This window comes from Akebia trifoliata, chromosome 5, assembly GCF_017979445.1.
Source record: "Akebia trifoliata isolate Shusen 1 chromosome 5, ASM1797944v1, whole genome shotgun sequence".
In the NCBI taxonomy this organism is placed as follows: Eukaryota; Viridiplantae; Streptophyta; class Magnoliopsida; order Ranunculales; family Lardizabalaceae; genus Akebia; species Akebia trifoliata.
In genome coordinates this window covers 22,368,687-22,384,763 of record NC_141379.1, presented here as the reverse complement: position 1 = coordinate 22,384,763, position 16,077 = coordinate 22,368,687, and the positions used below count along the sequence as shown (strand labels likewise).

Sequence of the window (16,077 nt, the reverse complement as noted above, 5' to 3'; positions counted from 1 at the left end):
ATAAGAAACTGAGATATTTTTAAGTTACTAAACATAATATCTCATAGTAAACATAAGAGGTTTTGAAGTTATAAATTATAAAGTTCTTATGGTAAACAGGAAATATTACTACGATTTACAAAACAAAGCCTTTCATGGGTGAGATGAGATGGTTCTAGATTATAAATCAATGTTACTAAACAGAAATTTTTTTGATATAAGTGAGGTATTTGTTTGATATAAAACATAAATATTTGAGAGCTTTTTAGGTAATAAAACATAAGCATTTCATGGTAAAATGATGTATATTTATATAGCAAAACATAAATATTTAGAACTTTGTAGATAATAAAACATACACACGTCATATTAATATTTCATGGTAATAATGATGTACTTCCATATTATAAAACAGAAATATTATATGAATGACATAAGAGTTTTCTATGTTATAAAACAGAAATATTACATAACCATTATGAGAGGTAGGTTGTAAGATTTCTAGTGACGTTCTTTCTTTGAATAGTTATGTTCCTAGTATCTAACAAGATGGTGAAAGCAGTCCATAATTTAGAAGTATATAAACATTTAAGGATGGAATATTTTTCTTTAATGATTCATATCAAATAAATAAGTCATGTATAATTAAACCAAGAAAATCATTCTACATATGGCAAGTGAAGTATAAAACACACTATCTTTCCCTCCTATGTCAAATAAGTTGAATGAAGTAGATTTTGAAAACTATTAGTTTTTGAATCAGCAATACAAGTATTTTAGAAATATGCCGAGTGACTTACTTAGGGTGAGAAGGTACATACCTTCTCAAACCACATGCACAATTCGCAAAAACCCCATAGTCGCAAAAACCCCATTCCTCAGTCTCGGTTCCGCTACCTTGAGTTCTTTTTGGGCTGAAACACAAAAGTATTTCATTAAGTATGAATGTCTATAGTTCATGTTCTTCCTAGCAGATCTTATCTAAGGTTGTATGTTTTCCCCTTCAAGAATGCTTGTAGGTGGACTCTCCTAGAAGAGTTGATGTTATAGTTTCTAAGTGAAGGGAGAACCTAATTAGCAAGTATAATGTAGAAAAAAGAATTGGTTAAAAGAAAATGAAAAATATAGAAGAATATGTACTAGTGGGAAACCACTTACCTTAATAGTATTAAATGAAGACTTCTTCTCAAATGCCAAACTAGGTGACATAAGAATGTTGCTGATTTTTCTTCAAGAATCCTTTAGAACTTCTTAATGGTGTTGAGAGAAGAGCTTTAGAAGAGTCATATACACAAGACTTGAGTTATGAAGATTTGTGGAGGTAATTGACGGGGGATGAGAGGTCTCTAGAGATGCTGAGGCAATGGAGAATGCAAGAAAGAGTAGATCATAGAGATTTACCTAATTTTTATATAATGGAAAGAACTATGAGTTGTGGTGGTAATATGAAACCATATGGACTAAGTAGAGGGGGTCAAGTTGTAAGAAGTGCTTGCATAGGATCATATAGATTGGGTTGAGATTTAATCATGGGTGAAGATAAACTAACTAGGATCAAGTTAGTTAACTGAGATTAGTTCGAATTTCACCATAGTTAATGGGTGGTTGGGGTTGGTTAAAGTTTAAAGTAACCATGGTCAAGTTAAATTCTAACTAGGGGTAATGCATGGGGGTTAACTAGACACTTGTCTCTTAGCTAAATTCATAGTGTTTTTGAGTGGAAATCTGCTGTGGCAGCTATGATGAGGTGGACAGTTATGAGAGGGTCAAATTTTTAAGTGACAAGTGTGATTGGATGCATGATAGGTGGGTTGGACACATGACCTTTTCAATTTGTTCTCTTGTGGTAATTTTCTATGCCCAAATTCAAGCTGATTGTTACTAGATGATCATAACCATCTAATCTATAAAATTTCTTCTAGAATGGGCACTATATTGTTTTTTACTCTTAAAAAAGATTGTAATCAATTAGATGATGACATCCCTCTCATGGGATCAATTTTGTGTATATATCCTACATGTAATGTGTTGAATGTTGGGTTCAGTCCTCTGCATCTATAATTTGTTCAGCCATGCCATTTGAAATGTTATTCAGAATATATAAAATGATAATCTGGATTTTCTCGTCATGGAGGCCTTATCCGAGAGGCTTTTGTTGTCAACCTTGGGTTTTTGTGGATGTCATATTACAGGTCGAGCATATGCTAAGTGATCGTTTGACGCAGTTCATGTCTGTTGATCTTCAAGATGCTAAGGTAATTCCTTTTCTTCTTATGCTCATAGCTTTTTCAAACAATCATTCCCACAATTGAGGCTAGTAGGTTTTGCATGTGACCCGTAACTTATAATGATGGCTTTTGTCCTTGGGAAAAAATTTTCCTTGGTAAACCACTGATGATTCAATATGCAAAAGCCAATGAAATAGGCCAATAAAAGGGTGACACAATCCTTTCCAATTTCTTAGGCTGATAGAGACCAAACAACCCCTTAATCCCCCAAAATTGGTGACGAAGCTACCGAACCATATACGTGAGAAAGACTCTTCATAGGGGCTTTCAGTCAGAAACTGCCACATGTCATTTATCTTGCATTCACCTTGATATGTGAGAGAATTACATCTCTCCCAAAGGGAAAAGGATCCCAAACACCCAAAATATAGAAGAACTCAAGTTAACTAAATTGTTTAAGGATACTCTCTCATTAAATGAGAGAGTCACGTGTCATTCTCTCACCAGAGAAAGTGAGAAGGCTATCTGTACGACCGTATGAGAGTCCTTTCAAAATGACATTTGATGTCTCTCTCATTAAATAAAAGAGATGTGCTATTCTCATATAACAGTGAATGAGGTAACTCTCCCCTCACATGATTGGGTGAGAAAAGTGTTGGTTGCTTGACCAACTCAACGACCAACCCACCTCTTCTTATAAAAAGGGGGTGCAGTTGGCAAAATCGACAATAGACATTATCTTAAAACTATGTTACCCATGCACGTCAATCTTCTGAAGACGAGAAAAAACTTTCTGAGTGCATAAATTCTGTTAATTCTCGAGAAGAAATGTTCTTGAATTTCTTTTCATGTTTCATCTGATTATGTATTGACTTCGAATTTGTAGGAGTCTCGTCGGCGCTTTGACAAAGCTACACATGTTTATGATCAGGTATTCTTTTATTCAAGGTTATACTTTTCTTGAAAAATATGAGGGTTATTGAACAATCACAATTTATGCATCATATTGTATTCTCCTGAGAATAGTCAAGGATATAAACCAACAATAGTGTTTCGAATATGTCAATCATTCTTTCTTGAACTCCCAAGATTTGGAAGCATGCTAGCTTATTTTCAAGTCGAGGGCAACTTTCTTTTCCCATCATTTTCTTTTGAGCGGGACATTTTAACCTTTATTGTTTTTAATGGTATGTCTCAATGTTGACAACCGCAATACCATTTATCAATTAACATGGAGGAGAGTTCTTGTATTGGGGTTTCATTGTCCAATATAACTTTTTTTCATAGGTATTCTCCATTATAACTTTAGCAGTATCTTTAGCCCTTGAACTCATTTTTTCGGCCTAGTTTGATTTAAACATCATGTAAATCTATTCTAACACATCTTGAGCTCTGGCGATTACTTGTGCTCCTATGTATTTCTTCTGAAATTAACTCGCTTTGCAGATGAACTCAATATATAGTAACAAACAGAGAAATATATTACGGCACCTAGTTAGACTGGTTCTGTATTTATTTGTATTGAATGGTTTCTTTGTTCTCTCTCTCTCTTTACAGGACAATGATATTCTCTGGAAAAACAAAAAATATGAAGATACCAGTTGGTATAGACCAACATAATTCCATAGTTGATGTCCATGTCATTCCAAATTCCCAACATAAAGAAATTGGCAATTGAGAACAGATTCTTCTCATTTTTGCCCAAAAGGGCCTCTTGGCTAAGAGTAGAATATTCCAATGTCCTTTTTGACCTCCATTGCATCATCAAATAAAGAGACAAAGAAACTCCACACTTTTTCAATGTTACCTCACAATAAATGAACAGGTGATTGACCCCTTTGACTATTATGTGATCTATGGTGAGAATTTTATCTTGCACCAAAGAAAGTATCTTGAAGATGGGGCACTGCATGGTTGACTGCTTAGTCTACTGTTGTGTTGACTTAAGCCCAATGTCATATGGAGCTTGATCTTTTTCGTTTAGTTCAAAATGAAGACAATGCCCTGGATTTCATATCAATGGAATGGTGACAGAATATTTTTGTATTCCGTGAGTTCTCAAGAGAAGATATTCGCAATTTGACAAAGAAAACACTGAAGTTGAATCCGATGTTTCAAGCTGGGATATGAGTCATATGACCGAAAAATTACAAAATTGCTGCCTCACAAAAAAAATTCTTCTTTTTATTGTGTTTGCCTTGTAGGGAAGAGGCTTACTGATCAGATGATTATGATGATATGTTTGGCATGATTATTAGGCTATATGCAATATAAGAGGTGGTCCACGTACTAGGGGCAACAAGTCGAGCTCCATCATTAATTTGTTCTATACATTTGGCTGTAGACACAAACATTCATCTGATTCTTTTGTACAAAACTCAAATGGTTCTTTTATTTAGCCAGGCAATTTGGGGATTCAAATCTTGATAAAATTTTCTTTGTTATTTATTCATTTATTTATTTTTATATTTAAATGATCATAATGATAGCATTTAGTAGTAAACTAAGTTTCAGAGTTCCAACATGATGTTATTGTGACTAGGCACGTGAAAAATTCATGTCGTTGAAGAAGGGAACACGAGCGGATATTGTTGTTGAGCTAGAAGAGGTACGTTATTCTTTATATAAGTCTTATTCGTTCATTATGATTTGTTAGAATTCTGTTTCTGTATGTGCGACTCAGCCCCTAGGGATGTTTCTATTGTGTGCGACAGCCTATGGGATTATGTGTGACATCCCCTATGGGCTCTTATGTGCGACAGCCCCTTATGGGTTTTTTATGTAATGTGGTAGACCCCACTTACCTTTTATAATTAGTTTGAATATCTTTGAGGAGAGGCCGAACCATACCCTCAAGAAGTGTTCGTCTCTCTCTTCCCAATCTTCTCTTTCTCCTCTTATATTTGCTCTAGACAGTTTTGGTTTTCTACTTGGTATCAGATCAAAGTTTTGTTTTTTGGTTTTTAGACCCTTATTTTTGCAGTTGAATTTTTTCTGCAATTTTGTAGTAAAACGAACTTTGATTCATTGTGGTGGTGCAAGATAAATCCTAGATGTGTATCTAGGGCGTGGTTGTGTGCTTGTGAATGGTTGTGAATACGTTTTGGGGCTACGTGATGCTATTTTTCAGACCTTTTATAAGGTTTAATTGCGGTGGGTGGTGTCTAAGTCAGTTTCTTTTGATCGAAATTGGGATTTCCTACACCCAAAATTGGTGGAGTTTTTTTTTTTTTTTTTACGCCTCCTACCTTTGCCGCTTCTTTTTTAGGTTTCTTTTACATCGGTTGTTGCCTCGCTCGTTATGTATTTTTTCCTCTATGTGGTTGTTCTAATGGATGAACGCAGCCCTTCAAAGTGATGATTGACCAAGCAGATTATTTTGATACGATTGAACGAAAATACTTATCATTCTTGGTCCCATTTTTCAAAGGTGTTCTTACTAGCCAAGAAGAAAGCAAAGTACTTTTTGAAGATCCTCCTTTTGAAGATTCAAAGAACTATGAAGATTGGTGGAGTGAACATTCATTGGTTATGACTTGGTTTTGGTTAAGCATGGAACCATCTGTGGCTTCCCATGTCCAACTCCTTGATACTGCAAAGAAGATTTGGAGCTCTCTTGCAGAGATTTACTCTCAAGAGAGTAATGCGACTAGGGTGTTGAGTTGTTTGAACACATGTTCACAACCAAACATGGTGATAAACCTTTGAATGAACATTACAATTGAAAGGTATGTGGTAAGAATTGTTGCTCTATCAACCCTTGAGCATTGATTTGGAAGTTTGACGACGTTAACGGGAAGAGTTTCAAGTTGTTTTGCTGTTATCCAGTTTTAATTCAGAGTAAAATATCTTCAAGGAGCAGATTTGTTGGTGAACGACTTCCTACTGCAACGAATGCGTATTCTTGCCTTCAGAGGGCCTCACTTACGCACCTAGCTCATTCTTCTCTTAAGGAATCATTTGCTTTAGTCACTAATAATGGTACTCGAGACTCCTCGTAATGGACGCGACAATACTTGTGGTGGTGGTCGTAGCGATAATCGTGGTGGAACCCGTGGGGTCTACACAAGTTCGTGGTAGATACTGGCTCTGGCCATGGTACTAATAGGTCCAATTGGAAATACAACTATTGTGGTGAGACAGGGCATACCAAGGATTTTTTTTTGGGACAAATGAAGATGTCCTGACTATGCCCATAATGTATCTGCTGATACGTCTTCCACATCTGTTACTCAACCATCTACTTCTAGATCACCGATTATTGATTCTGAGTCTTAGGACAATCTTACTTCTCAACATAGACAGATCTACCTTCTTCTTCACTTGTTCCCACAACAACTATGGTCAATACAGGTAATTTTGCTTGTGTAGTTGCTCGATCCCTATCATCTTCTTGGGTTATTGACTCTGGTGCTAGTACTAACATGTCTGGTACGTCTTCCATCTTTTCTAATTTTCATTCATTTAGATCTCATTGTTTTAGCGGATGATTCTTCTTGCCTTATCCTTGGCATTGGTGGTTTTCATCTTACCAATTCCATGACACTTACTTCTGGCTTATTTGTTCCTGACTTCCTTTTAATCTTTTATTTATCAATCAACTAACAAAATCACTGAACTATTTCTGTAACTTTTTACCCTACCTCTTTTACTTTTCAAGACGAAGAAGGTGCTTGGTTCGGGGCATGAACGAAATGGGTTATATCTTCTGGACTGTGATGCGCCAATTCCTGCTTTGAGTGCTGCTATCTCTTCTCTATAGTGACATTATCGCTTGGGTTCACCCATCATTGCAGAAGTTGTGTCAAATTGTTCCATGTTGAGTCCAATTTCAGTTTTAGAATGTGAGCTTGTCAGTTAAGCAAGCATCACCGTAGTAGTTTTCCTCCTAGTCTAGAGAGTCATCAGTCAAGTCCTTTTGATGTAGTCCATTCGAACATTTGGAGTCCTGCAAGAATAAATAGTACTTTTGATTTTTCTTATTTTGTCATTTTTGTAGATGATTACTCTTGAATGACTTGGCTTTTTTTAATGAAAGATCGTTCTGAACTCCCCAAAATTTTCTTAACTTTTTATAATGAGATATTTGTTTAGTTTGAACCTCGTGTTAAAAAATTTCGTTTTGAAAATGCTCTTGAATATATCCAAAATTGTATGTCTGATTTTTGCAAAGACCATGGTATCATCCACTAGACTACATGCCCACACACTTCCCAATAGCATGGCATTGTTGAATGTAAACTTCATCATCTTTTGGATGTCACTCGTACCTTATTGTTTTACATGTCAGTTCCTAAACCTTATTGGGCCATGGTGTTCTTACTCTTGTTATCTAATTAATCGAGTTCCTACACTTAGTTTCGGTAACCAGACACCCTTCTCTTTATTATATCCTAAGGTCAAGCCCTTTCCTCTTGTTCCGAGTGTCTTTGGGTGCGTATCCTTCGTCGACATTCTTGGAACTGATCATGATAAGTTGTCCCCTAGAGTTGTTAAGTGTCTTCTTGGGTTATTCTCAGACTCAAAAGGGTTATCGTTATTATGATCCTGTAGGGAGCCAATATTATAATAGTGCTGATGTCATCTATTTTGAGTTTACATCTTTATTCTTTACTATGTATTGGTTGATATTATACTAGTGTTGAAGCTGAATATCATGTAATGACCCACACTGCTTCTGAGATGTTATGGGTTCATTTTGTGCTCTATTACCTATGCAGATATATTGTGACAACCAGATTGTCGTCTTTATTGCTAGTAATCTTGTTTTTCATGAGCGCATCAAACATATCGAAATTGATTGTCACTTTGTTTGGGATTTGGTCATGCGGAAATAAATTGTCACACCTTATATGAAGTCGAATGATCAGTTGGCTGATTTTCTCACTAAACCCTTATCTCGGATGCCTTTTTCTTCTGTATGTACCAAGCTGGCCATCTTTGATATGTATGCTTCAGCTTGGGGGGGAGCGTTAGAATTTTGATTCTGTATGTACAACACAACCCCTAGGGTTGTTTCTATTGTGTGCGACAACCATGGGACCCTATGTGCGACAACCCCTTAAGGGTTTTTTATGTAATGGGATGGGCCCCACTTACTTTTTATAATTAGTTTAAATATATTCGAGGAGAGGCCAAACCCACCCTCAAGGAAGTGTTTGACTCTTTATCCTCTTCTTTTCTTCTATTTGCTCTAGACAATTTTGGTTTTCTACTTGATCATTTAGCATGGCTCTATATCTTTTTTTTTTTTTGATTAATTGTAGGAAAAAAACATAAACAGAGTGCGGAGGTCGAGTTGACTTACACCAAAAAGAAAAACACAAGAAAATAAAAGAAATAAAATGAAACATAACACAAAAAACACTAAGTTAGGCCTCTGAAAGATTATAACGAACTCCTAACGAACTAAAAAGTCCTCGAAGAATACCTCTTTGAACTTTTTAAAGATCTCGTACCAAAAGAAAAGAGCCCAAGGACCAACAAACATAACTCTTAAGATGATTGTTCATTTCCTTCGAAGATTCTAGCATTTCTATCCTTCCAAACACCCCAAGTAATTGTGAATGGAGTTAGGCTCCAAATCAGCCTTTTGGAAGATCGAAACCCATTTCCCAACTGAAATCATTCCTCGAACACCTCTCTCACAGTTCCCGGACACAAGATTCCATTCCAAACAAATATAAGAAATGAGCCCATACCTCTTTTGCCAAGCGGAAATGCAAGAGAAGGTGATTTACCGATTCCTCATCTAACGAGCACATGCAACAATAGTTTGGGCCACAAGAACCTCTTTTTCTCAACTGATTTACCGTTAGAATCATCTCCTTCACTGTCGTCCACCCTTGGGCCCCATAGCCACATGTGGGAAGGTTGGATCCCCACTCCTTTTTAAGTCGTTATAGAAGTCTCTCACCAAAAACAACCCTTTGCTATTAGTGTCCCAAACTCTCGAATCCTCTCCTGTCGAAATTCTTGTCACATTGTCTAGGCAAGTCAACAACTCCAACATCTTTGGCACCTCCAAATCGTTATGCGGCTTCCTGAACCCCAAGTCCCAACTAGTACCATCGATATCAAACCCACGAAAGCTAGCCACTGGGAGATTCTTTTTTCTAGAGACGGTAAAAAGCGATGGGAATCTCTCCTTCAAAGAACCCACTCCACACCACGAGTCTTCCTAAAATCCAACCTTGTTGCCCTTTCTTACCAAAAAAGATACCCTTTTCTTGAATTGTGGAAGAACGTTTAGTACGCCTTTCCAAACCCCACAACAATGAGAACTTTTAGCTTTTCCACTCTTCCACCCAAAAGTGCCCTCCCCAAATTTCATCGCTATTACCTTCACCATAACCCTTCCCAGTCCACTCCAAATCTCCAAAGCCATTTCCTTAGCAAACCCCATTCAAGACTCCTAACCTCCTAAATCTGAGCCCCCCCAATCTTTTTGCTGTGCATACATTTTTCCAGCTCACCAAATGAAGTTTGGTGACATTGCAACACTTCTATAGGTACCGATCTTAGTATTTATTTTCACATTATTATTTAAATATCAAAGATTAAAACAAGAAACTAATATACCAGAGAATCTATTTGGTTTATGCCAGGTAGATCATCCATCGAGACAATCTTTCTACTTAACAAATGATAGAGAAGTACATGGCTAAGAGGGAGATGTTTTTATCATGATAAGTAAATTTTTTCATTAAAAATTGGTCAAGATGATCAGCAAATGAGTGCAATTGACCACGCATGAAGCTGAAGCCGAAGCCGAAGCCGAAGCCGAAGCCGCACAACCTTACATTGGAGCTAACCTACACCTAACTCCCATCTCCTAATAAAGTCTTTAAAAATACCTCTTTGAACTCCTCAAAAATTTTACACAAATATAACCCATGATAGACAAAACAAATCATGCATGGAAAGCTCTTTATCTTTGAAAATCTGGGTTTCTTTCCTTCCAAATGCCCCAGTACACAAAAAACGGGATAAGAGGAAGAATTTCCATATGTTTATAACAAAGTACATACAAATTAATTTAATAGGTATTAGTTAAGAAAATATTCTAAAATTGATATGCTGGCATAATTAAGGACATGCTTGGGAGGGTTGTGACTAGTATGAGAACAAATGAAGATAAGAAAAATGAGTTCCTAGTTACAATTGGTTTACATTAAATATTGGTTGACTCTATATTTGTTTTATTTGTAGATGATGCAACTGTGTATACTCAAGAGCATTTACCTTGGTCTATGCTATTTGCAGATGATGTAATAAAGTGATGAGACTAGAGAGGAGTGATGAAAATATCCAAGATCATGGGCCTTTCCATTGGGCCATTAACTAGACCTTCTCTTTTATTTAGTTTTTGGCTTAAGATAGTCTGTTTTAGTGATTAGGATTTGTATTTGGGCCTATTTTTATGTTAAATTACTCAATGGTCATTATATAGATGTTTGGGGCCAATTTGATAACTTTATCACGTGTTTTAGTGAGTTTTCATAAGATGGAAATTCAAAGAAAATAAAGTTACGAGATTGGGACATATATAGTTTTTGGTTTTGTGATATTTAAGTTGTTCTAAGTTTTTTTCACGGCCAGTAGGTCCTGTTATGTTAGTTAGATTGCTGGGATTAGATTTAGGTCTGAGAGAACTTTATAAATAGATGCTTAGGACTGTAAATTTCACGAGGAATATGTGAAAAAAGAAAATTTACTGGTTTCTTGTGAAAAGCTTCTCATCAATACTTCCCATGATTGATTGTGTGGTGTGAAACCATACTTTTTCTTGGTGTGAATCCAAGTTGAGTGATTTTTATTCTTCTTCTTCTCCATATTCTTCCTCTGCATTTACTCTTCCTTGTTTTTCTGTTTTTATTTTTTTATTTTATTTAATCCAGCCCCAATCAACCTTTTTATTGACCCAATACCCTGCTGCCAGGAACATCTGGACAGCACCCATTATTTTGCCCCCAGTCGACCATCACCCCTACCATCCTAAACCTTGCTGAATTATTCCGCCTCTATTATCTCACAAACTGAATCTGCTTTCACACCTCTAATCCACACTGAATCCACCTTAATATCCAACATGCTGTACTACAGCCCTTCAGAACATGCTGAAACTAACTTTCTGATTCATATAACCTCCCATAAATCTTTCTTGCAACCCTTTTCCCTACAGACCAACATTTTTATTCTAAACCCCTATGAGATTTGGCCTGTTCTTGAGAACCCTAGAAAGAATCAAGAGAACTCCGTTGATATCAAATTGTGACTCTAAGAAGTTCAATCTTCCATTTGCATCCCTCCTCTTCATATTTGACAGATCCAACTTTGTGGGATTGTGATTACCTTGAACATAGTAATTTATTTGACTTTTTCTTGTGTTAAGAATGAATGAGGGTCAATTAATGTCTTTTAATTGCTTTTAGTAATTTACTTTTGATCTCAGATCCATCATTTAGTTTAAGCATCATAATCCTACATCAGAGAGCCAACTTAAAACTAGAAGTATGGAGAGAGGTGTTGGAGCCCCAGGGCATTAGAATAAGTAGAACCAAGACCCAGTATATGGAGTGTAATCCATGAAGAGAAATGCTCATGGCTCAAAATATCAGTGTATCAGTCGAGACTGATACAAAGCATTGACCTCAAAACATTCAAAATAAGTAGAAGCAAGACTGATGCAAGACGGTAAGGGGAGAAAAGAAAAATAAGGGGGTTTAGGGAATTTTGGTTGGGGGTTGGGTTAAGGATTTGAGGTAAAAATAATTTTTTTTCCCACAATTATGGCATTTAGTAGGATAGATGAAAAGGGATAAAGGTTAAAGAAAAGGGGAAAGGATTAAGAGTTGAGATTTGTAGGTTTGAAGAATCAAGAAAGGGGTTTCAAGAAAAAAAAAATCAAGAACAAAGAACTACAAGAAAATCACACCACGCCCATTGTTGGGAAGCTCAAGCTCAAGCTTTCTTTTTATTCATCATTCTTCATTACTCGTCTTGAGTTTAGATTTATGTATTTTCATCACATTTGCTTCATTATCCTTGTTCGAGCACTCCAATTTAAAGTGTCCAAAATGATTGCACTTGGAGCACAAGTTTTGTTGTCTTTCTTTTATAATATGGTCACAAACAATGCGAAAATATGCTCGAGAGTGGCACGTTTGACGTAATTTTGACAACATATTTTTCAACTCTTCTAAGAACATCTTTGTTGAGTCCATCTCCATTCAATGCGATCTGCTAATTTGTGTTGCCTTAACTTAGGCTCTGATACCAAATCTGATGCAGGACCATGAAGGGAGAAAAGAAAATAAGGGGCTTTAGTGAATTTGGTTTAGGATTTTGAGCAAGGATCTGGGAGACAAAAGGAAAATGGTTTCCAAAATCTCAATTGGATGTAAAATACAAAGTTTTCCAACATTTTAAAATTACGATTAGGAGAAGGTTTAGAGATTATGATTAGGTTTAGGGTATTTAGTTGGAGGGAAGGTTTAGGGTAATTTAATTATTACCTTTTGCAAGTATTGCCATAATCCCAATAAAACTGGTTAAAGGTTTGTAAGTTTCAAGAATCACAAAAGGAGTTTCAAGAATCAAGAATCAAGAATTAAGAATCAAGAATCAAGAATTCAATAAAGTTAAAGAGAAAATAATAAAAAGAAAAATAAAGATTGGAAGAAAAGAATGTTATATTGGACTTACTCCAAAATGGCCTCACACCACACCCATTGTTGGGAAGATCAAGCTCAAGCTTTCTTTTTATTCATCATTCTTCATTAAAAAAAGTCCTAATACAATTTATTTGAAGAAAATAAATCTAAGAGTCTTAATCAAACTAAAACACCAAATTAATAACCTAATTTTTATAAGTTTCTCTCTCTTAATTTTTCAACCCTAATAAACTTAAGTAAAAGAAAAACTAAAATTACTAAACTGCCTCTAAATATTGTTTTCAGACCATGGGCCAATAAAACATGAAAATAAGCCCAAAAAACATAAAATTAAATCCCTAAAGAAAAAAACAAAATAAATAACTAATCTAAAATAATCGCGAACGATAAAACGATAAATCTAGATCCAAATAAATGAAAACCTAAATAATTACAAATTTTCCATTGGAACCCTTCGCCGTTTGTTTGATTTGTATTTCGCATTAAAGACTTAGTACATTTAGTGTAAATTTAGTACTAAAATCCATGAGTAATGCCCATGGTTCAAAATATTGGAGTGTATCGACCGAAACCAATACGAAACATTGATTGTTAGGGGTTTGTATCATATATATTGGCCAATACAGTATTGATTTTTTCATTGACCGAAAAAAATCTTCTGATACAACATTTTAAATCTTGGTAATTTCAAGTAAAAAAAAAAATGATGGTCTAGAAGACCCATAAGTGACCATTTTTGTTACCTCAAGTCTATTATATACGACGACAAAGTGATTGAGGAAAATGTTGCCCATAGAATTGGATCCGAATGGTTCAACGCTTTTGAATTGCTTTGTAATTGATTCATATTAAACAAATTAAAAGAAATTTTTTTAAGACGACATCAAGACTAATTATGCTTTATGGAGCTAAATGTTGGGTGGTCAAGAAACATCACTTTAGTAGATTGAGCATAACTGATGTGAGGATGTTGAGATGGATGAGTGGAAAGACTTCGGAAATTTAAAATTAAAAATGAAAACGTTCGAGATAATGTGGGAGTAGCTTCAATAAGCTATAAAATAAGAGAGTCTATTCTGATGGTTTGGGCAAATTCAACAAAGGCCGATTACAGTATCAGTTGAAAATAATATACAAGTTGAAGATTTCAAAATAGTGAGAAGAAGGCCCAAAAGAAAGTTGATTGAGATAGTGAAAGCGGATATGAACACACTTTCAATTATAGAAGATGCGACTCTGGACAAAACTGAATAGAGGAACATGATTTGAATAGTCGACACCAGATCTTTGAGATAAAGATTTCATGATAATGATGATATTATTGTTTAAAATATGATTTTAAATTTTTACGACATTACCACCATGGCTATTGCTACTTCTAATTGTAGGTATTGGTATCAATCCTAGTAAAGTCTGGTTTGTTAATAACAAATTTTATTAAATGTTCCTAACTAGATGTTTGAGAACCTTCAATTAGGAAAACACAAAAGCAATGGCCCAAAAATCAGTGTGGCCACTAAACTGAACATATTCATGGTACTAAATCTTGGTAGTCCAAAGATTAATCACCTCTTGGATGCACCCATCCTAACAACAATTAGAGGGTTTAGATTATTGGATTAGCATTGTTTTTAGTTTGCTAACAACCCAAGGGCTATAAAAAAAAGTTTGTTAACAATCCCATTTTTTGGGTACTAAAATAGGTCTCCTCAACCTCTTTTTTTTTTTTTTTCCTCTAAATAAATTTATGCTTATCAAAAAAAGAAACTTACTATGAAAAATCATGATAAGAGTTATCGCTAATATTGGTACAATGCTTCTGGTTAGCATGTCGCAGGCCCATTACCTTAAGTGTAGGAGACCAGTAGATATTCCTGCCCTTAAGTTACATGGATTATTATTGCACTTGGTTTTTGTCAAATTAAAGGACTGTTCCTTCATTTTATACAGGATCTACAAAACTCGAAGTCAGCATTTGAGAGATGTCGCTTCAATCTAGTATGTATGTTGTGTTATGTATTTGCAATCCTTTATTTGCTTTTCAGCTTAATTTTTTGGTTCTAAGGAATTATTCTTCTGTTCTAAGGAATTCAGGTAAATGCCCTCACAAATATCGAAGCAAAGAAAAAGTACGAATTTCTGGAATCCATTAGTGCCATTATGGATGCTCATCTAAGATATTTTAAGCTGGTGCGTTTTAAGAGTAACTATAAAGACAATGATCTTTTCAGTTATTATTTTCATCTATTTAGACTAAACTCAGTTAATTCATTTATCTTATTAGGGATATGAGTTATTGAGCCAGATGGAGCCATTCATTCACGAGGTAAATTGTCGCCCTTGGTAATTGCTTGAAGATATGGCAGGTGGGGTTACTTTCACCAAAAAGGTCTAGATTTGGAAAGGACGAAATTGTTCCCCCTGCCTCTACCAAATACATGAGACACATCTAAGGGGTCGAACCCACCTTTCCATTGGTCCAACAAGGAAACTTGAGTCAAAACTTTTTTTTTTTCTTTTTCCAACTGGATATTTTTTTTTTGGTAAGTTTTTTATTTGTCAATTGGATAGATACCCAATCTTAAAACTTTCTCTAAAACAACAGCCACCATGTTTTTCTTGTAATTGTTTGTGGAAATGAATAGTTGTATATTTGAAGGAAATGAGCATTCTGTTGATGAGATTATTATCTCAATCTTGTTTTTTTATATTTTTTTGTGTGTGTGTGGGTGGGTGGGTGGGTGGGTGGGTGGGGGGGGGGTAGTTTTTAAAGTATATAGTTTCTTTGAAGATTTTCTTATAAGATGGGATGGGGATTGTGATTTAGTTTTTCCGTAGTCTTCTTGTTTGTGGGCTTGTATCCTTCTTGGGTTGGTAATCTCGACCACCCTTTTTTAATTAATCTCTTTTCTTATAAAAAAAACGGGTATTATATTTAAAGGTAGTCCACTTAAAGTAAGTTGGGTCTTAACTCTTAGTCTTAGTGATACCTATTCAGTTAAGTTATTGTTTTTCCTTTTTTGTAAGTGTAAAATTTATTGATGAGAGGACAAGATATCCTCAAAGAGAGAGACGACCGAAAATGAAAGACTACCCTCCCCTTACAAACAATATCCCACCTAAAGAAAAAATCCTCAAAAAGAGGCCTCCAAACTCTGTAAATTGCTTGCACCACAGAAATAAAAAGCCCTCTA

At 35.4% G+C, this 16,077-nt stretch overlaps 1 protein-coding gene across 4 annotated transcripts in view; it reads left to right on the top strand.

Moving 5' to 3' along the window:
• Window positions 1-16,077, top strand: part of LOC147401658 (ADP-ribosylation factor GTPase-activating protein AGD2-like) — a 59,486-nt gene that overhangs the window by 13,112 nt on the left and 30,297 nt on the right. For 3 of the 4 annotated variants that reach the window (XM_086443021.1, XM_086443020.1, XM_086443023.1), the window contains 6 exons: window positions 2,172-2,234; window positions 3,094-3,138; window positions 4,750-4,815; window positions 14,834-14,881; window positions 14,978-15,073; window positions 15,168-15,209. In XM_086443021.1, the coding sequence (XP_086299147.1) occupies window positions 2,172-2,234; window positions 3,094-3,138; window positions 4,750-4,815; window positions 14,834-14,881; window positions 14,978-15,073; window positions 15,168-15,209 (360 nt within the window). The remainder of the gene's footprint in view (window positions 1-2,171; window positions 2,235-3,093; window positions 3,139-4,749; window positions 4,816-14,833; window positions 14,882-14,977; window positions 15,074-15,167; window positions 15,210-16,077) is intronic. The other variant, XM_086443022.1, reaches the window with a different exon arrangement.